The sequence below is a fragment of the Mus pahari genome, chromosome 13, assembly GCF_900095145.1.
Source record: "Mus pahari chromosome 13, PAHARI_EIJ_v1.1, whole genome shotgun sequence".
Classification (NCBI taxonomy): Eukaryota; Metazoa; Chordata; class Mammalia; order Rodentia; family Muridae; genus Mus; species Mus pahari.
In genome coordinates this window covers 7,074,623-7,088,161 of record NC_034602.1, presented here as the reverse complement: position 1 = coordinate 7,088,161, position 13,539 = coordinate 7,074,623, and the positions used below count along the sequence as shown (strand labels likewise).

Genomic DNA, 13,539 nt, shown 5'->3' with positions numbered 1-13,539 from the left:
CAAGGTACATTTTCAGGTTTAACTAATTTAAAACTTAGGCTGAAAATGATACCTTCGTCTAATATGTCAGTCTTAAAATCCCTGCCTAAACTAGCTAGCATCAGGAAAACAAATACCAACGCCAGTGAGTCACTGCTGGCAGGAGCTTACACTGGGGAAGCCACTATGGTACGCAGTATGGAGGTTTCTTAACAAACTGAAACTAGAACTCCCACATGACCCAACGGAAGCATGCTGTGTTCATGCCCAACCAACTTGACACATTACAAGACAGTCAAATATTTGTGCTTATTGTACTATTCACAAAAGCCAGGAAACATATCCAGACTAGATGTTTATCAACAAATGACTGGATGAATAACATATGGCACACATGGAATAGTATGGAGCCTTAGGGAAAATGACGCCTGCAGGAGAGTAAATGCAACTGGAAATCACTATGGTAAGTGAAATAAATCAAGCTTACAAAGACAAATATTATATGTTTTATTGTATATGTAGAACCTAGGCTTCAAATTATCCATATGTGTATGAGTATAAATGCATATAATAAATGTACTACATGGGTGTTGGTCATGAAGCTGGAAATGGCACAGCTGTATTGAAGGCTGAGCAGCTGTCTTCCTGAGACATTCTGCTTTTCCTGCACCTCTCATCGGGACCTGGTCTGTGTGCTCTTACATTAGTGTGTGAAATCTCGCCCTTTGCCCTGTCTTCTGTCCCCATTCTATCTCTTCACTGACCCCTTTATCGGTGGTCTCCTCTCTTTTCTTCTTGCCCCGCCTCCTCTCTTTCTTCTGTGTCTCCCGTCTCATCACTCTGTTCTCTTTATGCTTTCTCTTCTTCTTTTCCCGCTGTCTCCTCTGTACCTCACCTCTCATCTTTGTTTACTCTCTCTCTGCTTGTCCCCCCCCCCGTCTCTGTTCTGTCTCCATCCTCTTGCACCTGTCTTTCTTACCATGCTTTCCTCTGTTCTCTCTCCTCTCCATTTTCCCTCTCCATCTCTCCTCTACTCTCTGCTCTCTCTCCTTTCGTCTCTCTCCTGTCTCCCACCTTTCTCACACTCCATCTTTCCTTATACTCTCTCTTCAAGGTATCTCTCCACTCCACTCTCATCTTTAGGTCACCTCTCCCCTTCCCCTCTCCTGTTCTGGGACCAGCAGGGTCCTCTAGTGGGCTCTGTGCTCTGACAGTTGTGTATAAAATGGAGGACCTGCTTGTCCCCTTCTAGGTGCCCCCCCCCCAATCTATCCTTACTCTCCTCTTGCCTTCCTACATCTCCCTGTTCTTTCTCCCCTTTTTCCTCTTTCTCTTTCCTGTTTCTCACTCTTCCCCTTCTCTTCCCCTCCATCTCTCTCTTTGATTCCCTCTCTGCCATGTTAAGTGTTAAGGTTGTACATCACCTGAGGGCAATCCTGTCCTTCAATGGATATGACTGGGAAGCTGTTTCTGTGCTTCCAGCAGTGCACAAAATGACCACTGTGCCTCCCTCCCTCCTGCTCTTTCTCCTCCTTTGTTCTCTCTTCTATCTGTGTCTCCTCTCTCCTCTCTCCCTCTCTCTCCCCAGGCTTTCCCTTCCTCTTCTCTCTCCATTGGTTCACTCCTCTCACTCCCCGTGCTCTTCCATTAGGTGTAAGGCAGCGGGTGAGACTTTGTCTTTTCTTCTTTCCTACCTCCCTCTCCTCCTCTCCTTTCCTTGCTTTCCATCCCTTCTCTCTCTCTCTCTCTCTCTCTCTCTCTCTCTCTCTCTCACTGTCTCCTATCTTCTCTCTCCTCCTCCTTCCTCCACCATGGCTCCTCTTCCTCACTTGTATCCTCTATTTCTGTAACACCTTCATGTTTGTATTTATTATAAATTATATAGTACATATGTGATTCCTAAATTACTACTCATCATCTAGTATTTGTGTAGCTGTCAGAGTTCTTCACTTTCTCATGTAAATCCTACCTCCTCCATCAAAGGCAGTGCTAACAAAAAGCAACTCAGTCAAAAGGAATCAAACCTATTCTGGTCACCCTTAACTGTTTTCAATTTTGAAGCTTTTGAAAAATGAAACGCTCTATAAGTTCCCTCTCCCTACTGTCGGGCCTTTCATCTAAGGTCCTTTGAGTTCTGGGAGTCTCTGACCTCCCATTTCTCTGGTGCATTCTGGAGGGTCCCCTCAACCTCCTATTTCCTTAGGTTGCCTGTTTCAATTCTTTCTGCTGGCCCTCAGGGCTTCACATTTCCCTTACCCAATTCTAGATCAGTTCTTCCACCCTGCCCCCAGCCCACCTCCAACAGGAAGACAGGACATCAAGCGAGGGATGAGCTTCCCATACCACAGTCACATCTCTGACCCATAATGTTCCTGTCTGAAAGAATTACAGGGATGGAAATGGAGAGGAGCCTGAAGAAAAGAAGGTCTAGCCACAGGCCCAAAGTGGGATCCAGCTCAAGGGGAGGTCCCAAGGCCTGACACTATTACTGAGGCTATGGAGCACTCACAAAAAGGGACCTAGCATGACCACACTCTGGAAGATCCAACAAGCAGCTGAAAGAGTCAGATGCAGATATTTGCACCTAACCAATGGACAGAAGCAGCTGACCCCTGTTGTTGAATTAGGGAAGGCTGAAAGAAGCTGAGGAGAAGGGTGATCCTGTAGGAGGATCAGCAGTCTCAATTAATCTGGACCTCTGAGATCTCTCACTGGACCACCAAACAGGCAGCATACACCAGCTGATATGAGGCCCCCAACACATATACAGTATCAGACGGCCAGGTCTGTGTTCATTCAGAGATGATGCACCTAACCCTAAGAGACTAGGGCCCCAGGGAGTTTAGAGGTCAGGTCAGGTGGAAGTGGGGGCATCCATGTGGAGACAAGGTGTAGGGAGGAGTTGTGGGATGTGGAGAGGTCAGAGGGTGGATGGGGGTGGGCAGGAATGGAATATGGAGTGTAAAAAATAAATTAAAAATCAAATTAAAAAAATAAAATAAATCAAAAAAAAAAGAAAAAAAGAAAAGAAAAAAAATAAATCTAAAATAAAAAGAAAAATGAAACACACTTCATACCAAAATATTATAGAACAAAAAGGGAACAAAATATGGACTTACATTTTCTTCATTTCTCAATTCATTATTTGTCTATAATAGAAAGCCTGAAGGGTAGATCTCATTACGGATGGTTGTGAGTCACCATGTGGTTTCTGGGATTTGAACTCAGGACCTTTAGAAGTCAGTGCTCTTAATGAATGGCTGAGCCATTTCGCCAGCCCAAGTTTATATATATATATATATATATATATATTATATATTATATATTATATATATATATAATATATATTATATATTATATATATATATAATATATTATATATATATATAAACTTGGGCTGTTTATCTTTGTCAGTTATTAATTCATTGAAATAATATGTTATATTACTTATCACTCTTCACCATTTTATTCATTCAGCATAATATTGTAGTATGACTGGATAATCAGTTCAATTTCAATTTAAACATATTAGGTGTCTGTCAAAGATAAAATGTTACCAATAGTTTCATATATACATTAAATTGAAAAGTTACTCACTGCATTGAGCTCCCCAGTTTTGGAGCCCCACGGCGTATTTGGTTCCAGTAAAATTTCATATTCCAGGCCTTTTTCATCACAGGAGCCAACCCCAGGATCACTTAAGTGAAAAAGACATTTTTACAGAGACACATTCAATTTCTTAACAATTTATAGGAGGGCCTAGAGCACTTGCTACTCTTGTGGAGGAAACCCTATGCCTCATAGCCACTTGTCACTCAGGGAAATGCGACAGCCTTTCTGACTTCCCTAGGCACTGCACAAACAGTGCACTTAAACACTTGTGGACTACTTTGCTACTGCAAATATTTCCTATAGCTTGTTTTGTTGTTGTTGTTTGGTTTTTGTTTTGTTTTGTTTTGTTTTGTTTTGAGAAAGGGTCTGTGAAGCCCTGGTCGTCCTGGAACTCACTCTGTAGACCAGGCTGGCCCCAAACTGAGATTAGTTGCCTCGCCTCTTATATTGCTCTCATCTCTTCCTATGGCTGGCAATATTTACACCTTTAGTATGTTTAGTAATTACTTGCCCTGGCAGATCTCCCACATTAGACAATCCCTATCTGCCAGGTAGTAAGTAGGAAAAGGCTGCTGTACTGCTCTCGCTCTTTGAAGCCTCTTTAGAGTCTTTATAGAGTCCTCTAGCTTGTTACAGGTACAAAACCACAAAAGTGATCGCAAGACGACTGAATTTAAGAGTTCTAAGTTACAGAGCAACGATCCAGCTGCAAGTCTTCCCCATTTGTGTCAGTCAAGTATTTAACAAGTTCTTGACTCTGGAAGGCTTGTTCAGCATGCTTGAGGCCTAAGGTCTAATCCCCAGGATGATGGTGTGAGGCCAGGTTGGGGTGGTAGTGGTAGGGGGAGTTAAGAAAAGTGGGGGAAGAACTCAATATTTTCAAAAATTGGGTTTAAGATCTCAAAATTTTTAGATTCTATGTTCTTTTTGTTAACTTTTTCCACACCTTGGACTTCCTGTATTTTTATATTTTATCTGTCAGATAAATCTGTTTGTTTTGGGTGTAAAGTATCATGATTTCAGTGAAACTTTCTTTCCCTCCCACCCTCACCCTTTGTGCTGATACTTTTATGCCAACTTAACACAAGCTAAAGTCATCTGAGAGGAGGGACCCTCAATTAAAAAAAAAAATGCCTTCATAAGATCTGCTGCAGCCAAGCCCTGAGGACATTTTCTTAGTTAGTGATTAATGGTGGAGGGCCCAGCCCATTGTGTGTACAGCCATCCCTGGGCTGGTGGTCCTGTGCTCTGTAAGAAAGCAGGCTGAGCAAGCCGTGATGGATGAGCCAGTAAGCAGCACTCTTCTATAGCCTGTGCACCGGCTCCTGCCTGCAGGCTCCTGCCCTTCTCGAGTCCCTGCCCTGGCTTTCTTCAGTGATGGACTACAATGTAGAAATGTGAGCCAAATAAATAAATCCTTTCCTCCCCAATTTGTTTTTGGTTAAGTTGTTTCATCACAGAAACAGAGACCCTAATTAATGCTGGTTTCAAATCAGGTCCTTGTACATGATAAACAGCTGTTGTACCATCAAGCTATATCCCCAGTTCAGCGCTCTGAAATCGTAACTATCTGAGGACTGTCAATATTGATATGAGAAAACACTTGGAGACAGTGGATCATGAAATGGAAACCACTGAATAAAGCTGAAAAACTAGTGTTCTTTCTCCTCACCTAACCGCATCCTTTAAAAAAGGTACAACAATGACGTCTTTGTGCTTGTGCAGATCATCCAGTATCTTAGCAGCTGGACAAGAAAGCAAATCATCATTTTCTCCTTGATCATGAAGAAGAACCATGTGATCCCTCACTTTACAGCCCTGTCAGACATAAGAGACACTGTTAGAGGTAGGTTCATTATAAAAACAATCTTTAAAGAGATGCAGTGGTCACTTATAAATGGGACACCCATATTAATATGTCACATATACACACCAAAGCTCAGGGAACAGTATAGAAAAGGAGGGGGAAATGTAAGACAGGGAGAAGTAGTACTGTGAGGTGCTGTTTTCTGGGCATGGCATGAATACAGCATTCAGGAACTCACATTGTGTTTAGTGGTTGAATAAGAATGGCCTCCATAGGTTCATATGTTTGAATGCTTAGTAGGAAATGGCACTACTTGGGAAGGATTAGGAGGTATGGCCTTGTTAAAGAAAGTGTGTTACTAAGGGTGAGCTTTGAGGTTTCAAAAGCCAAAGCCAGGCCCAGTCAGTCAGTCAGTCAGCCAGTCAGTCAGTCAGTCTGTCCCCCTGACCCCCACCACACACACTGCTGCCTACAGATCCAGATGTAGAACACGCAGCTCCTTCTCCAGCACCATGTTCCTGCTATGATGACAATGGACTAAACCTCTGAAACTGTAAGCAAGCTCAATTAAATGCTTTCCTTTATAAGAGTTGCCTTGGTCATGGTGTCTGTTCACAGGAGAAGAACACTGACAAAGACACTTTGTGAGAGTAAGCCAATCTAAATTGTGGCACAGACAGGGTAGATGATCTCAGGCTCTGCCCCTTACTGAAGAGCTACTAGCGATTGATAATTCCTAGGGGACAGAGAATCACTCATCTTGAAGAATGTGGCCGCTGGTAGGAGTCCCATGCTCCACTGGGTGGCCATACACTCATGCATGTATGGGGAATACCAACTGAATTGAGACATTTGTCCAAAAAAGGAAGAAAAAAAATCCATGAACTTAGGAGGGGAACATGTTGAGGGCATATGAGAAGAGCTGGGGGGGAGAAGTAAAGATTGATATGATCATATTATATACCTATATTAAATTCTTAAGAATAAAAACATTATAGATCATATTTATCTCTTTTTAGTCAACATATCTTATACTTTTTTCCTTAAAGAAAAAAAATACAGAAAAGAAGTGGAAACATAAGTATACATCTGAATAAATACCTGAGATGATCACCATCCACATTAAGAAACAACATTGGCCAGACAGAGGCAGGTGGACTTCTGTGAGTTTGAGGTTAGCCTGGTGAACAGAGCCAGTTCCAGGAAAGTCAGAACTATATGGGATAACCCTGTCTTAAAAACAACAACAACAACAACAACAACAACAAAAAGCAACAACATTGAGGGTCTAGCTATGTGGCTAGGTGGTTGAGGAATGTGTACTGTTCTGGCAGAATGTCTGAGGATTTCACTTCTCTGAAGAGATACCATGACCATGGCGACTCATAAATGACAACATTTAACTGGGTCTGCCTTAACAGTTTCAGAGGTTTAGTCCACTATTATGGCAGGAAGCATGGCAGTGTGCAGACCATGGTGCTGGAGGAGCAGAGAACTCTACATCTTGATCCGCAGGCAGCAAAAAGGAATTGTGTTCCACACTGGGCAGAGCTTGAGCATATGTAGGAGACCTCAAAGCCTGCTGACACACTGACACACTTCCTCCAACAAGGCCACACCTCCTAACAGTACCACTCCCGACAGCCAAGCATTTACACACTTGAATCTATGGGGGCCACACCTATTCAAACCACCACACAGAGGACTAGAGTTCAATTATTAGCACACACATCAGGTAGCTCAGAACCACCTATAACTCCAGCTCCAGATGATCCAACACCTCTGGCCTCTGTGTCCCTGCATGTACATGTTCATATATAAACTCAGACGTATGTCTATAATTAACAAGAAACAACCCTGAGGTGGAGAGTACTCAAGTCACTGCCTGATGACTTTGATCCCTGGGATCACCTGGTGGAAAGAGAGAACCCATTCCTGCAAGTTGTCCTCTGACCTCCACACACCCTCTGTGGCACGTGTGTCCTCAAAAATGTAATAATAATTTTAAAAAATGAAACAATACATCTGTAACTCTTCCTGCTCCCATTCCATCTTATGTAACTGCTTCCCTTTTCTCAAAAGATGGCCTTCTGTCGCACATTCCAATTCTGATAGCCACATCTTTCTTTCCTTTATTCTTTTGCCTCTTGTAGGTACATGCCTAGACACTAGAGTTTAGTTTTGCCTTGTTTTCTTTAACTTTATGTATTTATAATCAAACAATGTTACCACATGTAACTGTAATATTTGCTTTAATGTACAGTATTCCACTGTATGACTATTTATCTTTCCTTTCCCTGAGATAAGGTCTTTCTCTGCAGACCTAGCTGTCTTGGAATTCGCTCTGTAGACTAGGGTGGCCTCTCAAACTCAGAGATCCGCCTGCCTCTGCCTCCCGAGTGCTGGGATTAAAGGTGTGACCCACCATACCTGGTTTACTTGTGCACCTTGAGGTACAGCTTTAGGACAGACATAGAGCTGTGAGTGAGGAAGGGAAACTTATTTAGTCAACGAGGTCATCTGAATCAACCATGGTGATCAATGAGGTGACACTTCACAGCCAGATGACTCTCACATCTGTGCATGGCTTAATCTTAGTGCATATTAGATTCCTTTCATCCTCTCATGAAATTTAAAATTCCAATGTTCAAAACATTAAAAAAAATACTGACTTTCCTGGTAAGATTATATATGTGTCAAACAGGTAAAGGTACTTGCTGCAAAGCCTGATAACTTGAATTTGATTCCTGGTAGCCACATGGTGAAAGAGAGAACTGACTGCTGCCAAATTGTCATCTGAATTGACAAGTGTGCCCTGGCAATAGTGCCTCCCCCATCCCTCTAACATTTCAAAAATGTTAGTGATCAAGGAGTCAATATATAGTAATACTCAGATATCACATCAAGATTTATGTTAGGATGTTCACTGTGATACTGTAATAGCACCAATTTGGAAACAATGTAAATGTTCTTCCCTAGGAGAATGATTAAATATATTTTGATATCTGTCAAATAAAATGACACAAAAAGATAACCCAAGTAAGCTACTGCATGAAAAGGAAAATTAAAGAATACTGTAAGGGGTAAGAATACAGTTTAGTCATAGAGTACTTGCCTAACATGTGTGAGGCTCTAAGTCAAGTCATAGTACTACAAAAAACAAATAAAAAAACCTTTTTGGACAGGGGATGTAGCTCAGCTGATAGAATGATTTTCTAGCATACACAGAAAACTTGGATTCCTCCCTCAGTATTATATAAACCAAGGGTGCTGGCACAGGCCTATAATCTCAGCACTCTGGAAACAGAAGGAAACAGATCACACGTTTGAGATCATTCTTGGCTACCTAGCAAGTTGGAGGCAGCCTGAAATACATGAGAACCTGTGGTTTAAAGGAGGGCTGGAGAGATGGCTCAGCTGTTAAGAGCACTTGTTTCTCTTGCAAAAGATCCAAGTTCAGGAGTGGTACAGCTGGGTCCTCAGGTAGTACTATGTCCAATTTTCTAAGGAACCGCCAGACTGATTTCCAGAGTGGTTGTACCAGCTTGCACTCCTACCAGCAATGGAGGAGTGTTCCTTTCTTCACATCCTTGCCCGTATCTGCTATCACCTGAGTTTTTTAACTTAGCCATTCTAATTGGTGTTTCTAATCTCAGGGTTGTTTTGATTTGTATTTTCCTGATGATTAAGGGTGTTGAACATTTCTTTAGGTGCTTCTCAGGCATTTGCTTTTCCTCAGTTGAGAATTCTTTGTTTAGCCCTGTACCCCATTTTTTAATAGGGTTATTTGGTTATTCTCTGGAGTCTAATGTTCTTGGTATATATTGGATACTAGCCCTCTATCTGATGTAGGGTTGGTAGAGATCTTTTCCCAATCTGTTGGTTGCCGTTTTGTCTTATTGACAGTGTCCTTTGCCTTACAGAAGCTTTGCAATTTTTAAAAAAGATTTACTTATTTAAGTACACGGTAGCTGTACAGATGATTGTGAGAAATCATGTGGTTGCTGGGAATTGAACTCAAGACCTTTGCTCGCTCCAACCCCAATTTGCTTTGGCCCAAAGATTTATTTATTATTATATGTAAGTACACTGTAGCTGTCTTCAGATGCACCAGAAGAGGGCGCAAGATCTCATTACAGATGGTTGTGAGCCACCATGTGGTTGCTGGGACTTGAACTCAGGACTCTTGGAAGAGCAGTCAGTGCTCTTAACTGCTGAGCCACCTCTCCAGCCCGAAGCTTTGCGATTTTATGAGGTCCCATTTGTCGATTCTTGGGTCTTAGAGCATAAGCCATTGGTGTTCTGTTTAGGAAATTTTCCACGGTGCCCATGTGTTCGAGGCTCTTCCCCACTTTCTCTTCCATTAGATTCACTGTATCTGGTTTTATGTGGAGGTCCTTGATCCACTTGGACTTGAGCTTTGTAAAGGAGGTAAGAATGGGTCCATTTGCATTCTTCTACATACTGACTGCCAGTTGAACCAGCACTATCTGTTGAAAATTCTGTCTTTTTCCCACTGGATGGTTTTAGTTACTTTGTCAAAGATCAAGTGAGCATAGGTGTGTGGGTTCATTTCTGGGACTTCAATTCTGTTCCACTGATCTACCCACCTGTCGCTGTACTTGTACCATGCAGGTTTTTTTTTGTTTTTTTTTTGTTTTTTTTTTNTNGTTTTCCGAGACAGGGTTTCTCTGTGTAGCCCTGGCTGTCCTGGAACTCACTTGGTAGACCAGGCTGGCCTCGAACTCAGAAATCCACCTGACTCTGCCTCCCAAATGCTGGGATTAAAGGCATGCGCCACCACACCCGGCTTACCATGCAGTTCTTATCACTATTGCTCTATAATATAGCTTGAGGTCAGGGATCATGATTCCCCTAGAAGTTCTTTTATGGTTGAGAATAGTTTTTGTTATTCTGGGTTGTTGTTTTTTTTAAATCCAAATTAATTTGCAAATTGCTCTTTCTAACTCAATGAAGAACTGAGTTGGAATTTTGATTGAAACTGTAGATTGCTTTCGGCAAGATGGCCATTTTTACTATATTAACCCTCCAATCCATGAGCATGGGAGATCGTTCCATCTTCTGAGATCTTTGATTTCTTTCTACAGAGACTTGGATGCTCCAACATAAAACAAGGACACAGCTCCACTATGTTCATAGCAGCCATATTTATAATAGCGAAGCTGGAAAGAACTCAGATATCCTTCAACAGAGGAATGGATATAGAAAATGTGGTACATTTACACAATGAAGTAATACTCAGCTATTAAAAACAATGAATTCATGAAATTCACAGGCAAAAGGATGGGATTAGTAAATATCATCCTGAGTGAGGTAACCCTGTGATATGCACTCAATGATAAGTGGATATTAGTCCCAAACCTCAGAATACTCAAGATACAATTCACAGACCACATGAAGCTCAAGAAGAAGGAAGACCAAAGTGTGGATACTTCGGTCATTCTTAGAAGGGGAACAAAATAATCAAGGGAGGAAATACAGAGACAAAGTATGGAGCCGATATTGAAAGAAAGGCCATCCAGAGACTGCCCCATCTGGGGACCCATCCCATATACAGATACCAAACCCAGACACTATTGTGGATGTCAAGAAGTGCTTGCTGACAGAAGCCTGATATAGTTGTCAGGGCCTGGCAAATACAGAGGCAGATGCTTGCAGCCAACCACTGGACTGAGCATGGGTCCCCAATGGAGGAGTTAGAAAAGGATTGAAGGAGCTGAAGGGGTTTGCAACCCATAGGAAGAACAACATCAACTAACCAGACCCCTCAGAGCTTCCAGGACCTCAATCACCAATCAAAGAGTATACATGGAGGGACTCATGGCTCCAGCTACATATGTAGCAGAGGATGGCCTTGTCAGATATCAATAGGGGGAGAGGCCCTTGGTCTGGGGAAAGCTCAATGCCCCAGTGTAGGGGAATGCCAGGGTAGGGAGGCAAGAGTGGGTGGGCAGTTGGGTAAGCACCCTCATAGAAGCAGGGAGAGGGAGGCTGGGATAGGGGGTTTCTGGAGGGGAAACCAGGAAAGGGAATAACATTTGAAAAGTAAATAAATAAAATATCCAAGGGGGGGAAAAAAAGATCAAAGTTCAGTTCCCAGAAGCCGAATGGTGGTTTAAGACCATCCACAACTCAGTTTCAGAAGATCTGATGCCCTCTTTTGACCTTCATGGGTACTAGGACACACATGGTGCACAGACATATATGCAGGCAAAACATGCTTATACATACATAAATAAGTCTTAAAAAAAAAAGAAGAGTAGCGTGGAGTATAACACATCCAGTACCAAAGCCAACTAACTGACCAAAAACACTACCAATAATTTGTGCCTAAAATGTATTTGCTTCTGAAGGCAGGGTCCTGTTCTATAGCCCAGGCTAGACTGAAATTCACCATGAAGGTCAGGTTAGTCTTGAACTCTTTGAAACCTTTCCACTTTAGCCTCTTGAATGCTAGTATTACAGGTGTGAGTCAAAATGCCTGACTCACATAATTCTTGGAAAGAAAGGAAAAGGAGAAAAGTAGAGAAGAGAAAGGAAAAGAAAAGAAAAGAAAGGAAAGGAAAGGAAAGGAAAGGAAAGGAAAGGAAAGGAAAGGAAAGGAAAGGAAAGGAAAGGAAAGGAAAGGAAAGGAAAGGAAACAAAAAGATCCGGAGCACATGGTAGCAGAGACCATGGAAGTGGGGAGCAGGCTGGAGCTGGCTCAGGACTATGCTGCCTTTAGCTTTGACCAACAAAATTTCTCTTTGTAGCATACTAAGGTAAATGCAGAGAACATGTGACTTTTCAGTGATCACCCTGAATTGGGAGATCCATACTTTCAGAACAAGGTCCAAGAATGGAGTCATGTAAGGGGAATTCTGAATGCTTGTTAGAAAACTCCAAGAGTCTTTTTTTTTTTTTTTTAAGATTTATTTTATGTATGTGAGTACACTATCTGTACAGATGGTTGTGAGCCTTCATGTAGTTGTTAGGAAGTAATTTTTTTTCATTTTTTTATTGGATATTTTCTTTATTTACATTTCAAATGTTACCCCGTTTCCTAGTTTCCCCTCCGAAAATCCCCCATCCTCTACCCACTCCCCCTGCTCCCTAACCTACCCACTCCTATTTCCTGGCCCAGACATTCCCCTATCCTGGGGTATAGAACCTTCACAGGATCAAGGTCCTCTCCTTCCATTGGTGACTAACTAGGTCATCCTCTGCTACATATGCAGCTAGAGCCACGAGTCCCTCAGTCTGTTTTCTTTGATTGGTGGTTTAGTTCCAGGGAGCTCTGGGAGTACTGGTTAGTTCATGTTGTTTTTCTTCCTAGGGGGCTGCAAACACGTTCAGCTCCTTCAGTACTTTCTCTAGCTCCTTCATTGGGGACCCTGTGCTCCATCTAATGGATGACTATGAGCATCTACAGGCATTGGTAGAGGCTCTCAGGAGACAGCTATATCAGGCTCCTGTCAGCAAGCAGGAGCTTGTTGGCACCTGCAGTAGTGTCTGGGTTTGGTGGTTGTTTATGGGATAGATCCCCAAGTGGGGCAGTTTCTGGATGTCATTCCTTCAGTCTCTGCTCTGAACTTTGTCTCTGTAGCTCCTTCCATGGTTATTTTGTTCCCCATTCTAAGAAGGATTGAAGTATACACACATTGTTCTTCCTTCCTCTTGAGTTTCATGTGTTTTGCAAACTGTATCATGGGTATTCTGAGCTTCTGGGCTAATATCCACTTCTCAGAGAGTGAATATCATGGGTGTTCTTTTGTGAGTGGGTTACCTCACTTAGGATGATATCTTTCAGAACCACCCATTTGACTAAGAATTTCATGAATTCATTGTTTTGTTTTTTTAAAAGATTTATTTATTATTATATGTAAGTTCATTGTAGCTTTCTTCAGACACACCAGATCAGATTTCATTACAGATGGTTGTGAGCCACCATGTGGTTGCTGGGATTTGAACTAAGAACCTTCGGAAGAGCAGTCAGTGCTCTTAACCACTGAGCCATCTCTCCAGTCCAATTTTTTTTTTTGTTGTTTGTTTGTTTGTTTCGAAACAGGGTTTCTCTGTATAGCCCTGACTGTCCTGGAACTCACTTTGTGGACCAGGCTGGCCTCGAACTCAGAAATCCA

At 42.2% G+C, this 13,539-nt stretch overlaps 1 protein-coding gene across 1 annotated transcript in view; it reads right to left on the bottom strand.

Moving 5' to 3' along the window:
- Kiaa1841 (KIAA1841 ortholog) overlaps nt 1-13,539 on the bottom strand; it is a 61,271-nt gene that overhangs the window by 16,897 nt on the left and 30,835 nt on the right. Inside the window, exons 12-13 of the mRNA XM_021210765.2 lie at nt 5,264-5,409; nt 3,577-3,676 (exon numbers count right to left, since the gene is read on the bottom strand). Of these exons, the coding sequence (XP_021066424.1) occupies nt 3,577-3,676; nt 5,264-5,409 (246 nt within the window). The remainder of the gene's footprint in view (nt 1-3,576; nt 3,677-5,263; nt 5,410-13,539) is intronic.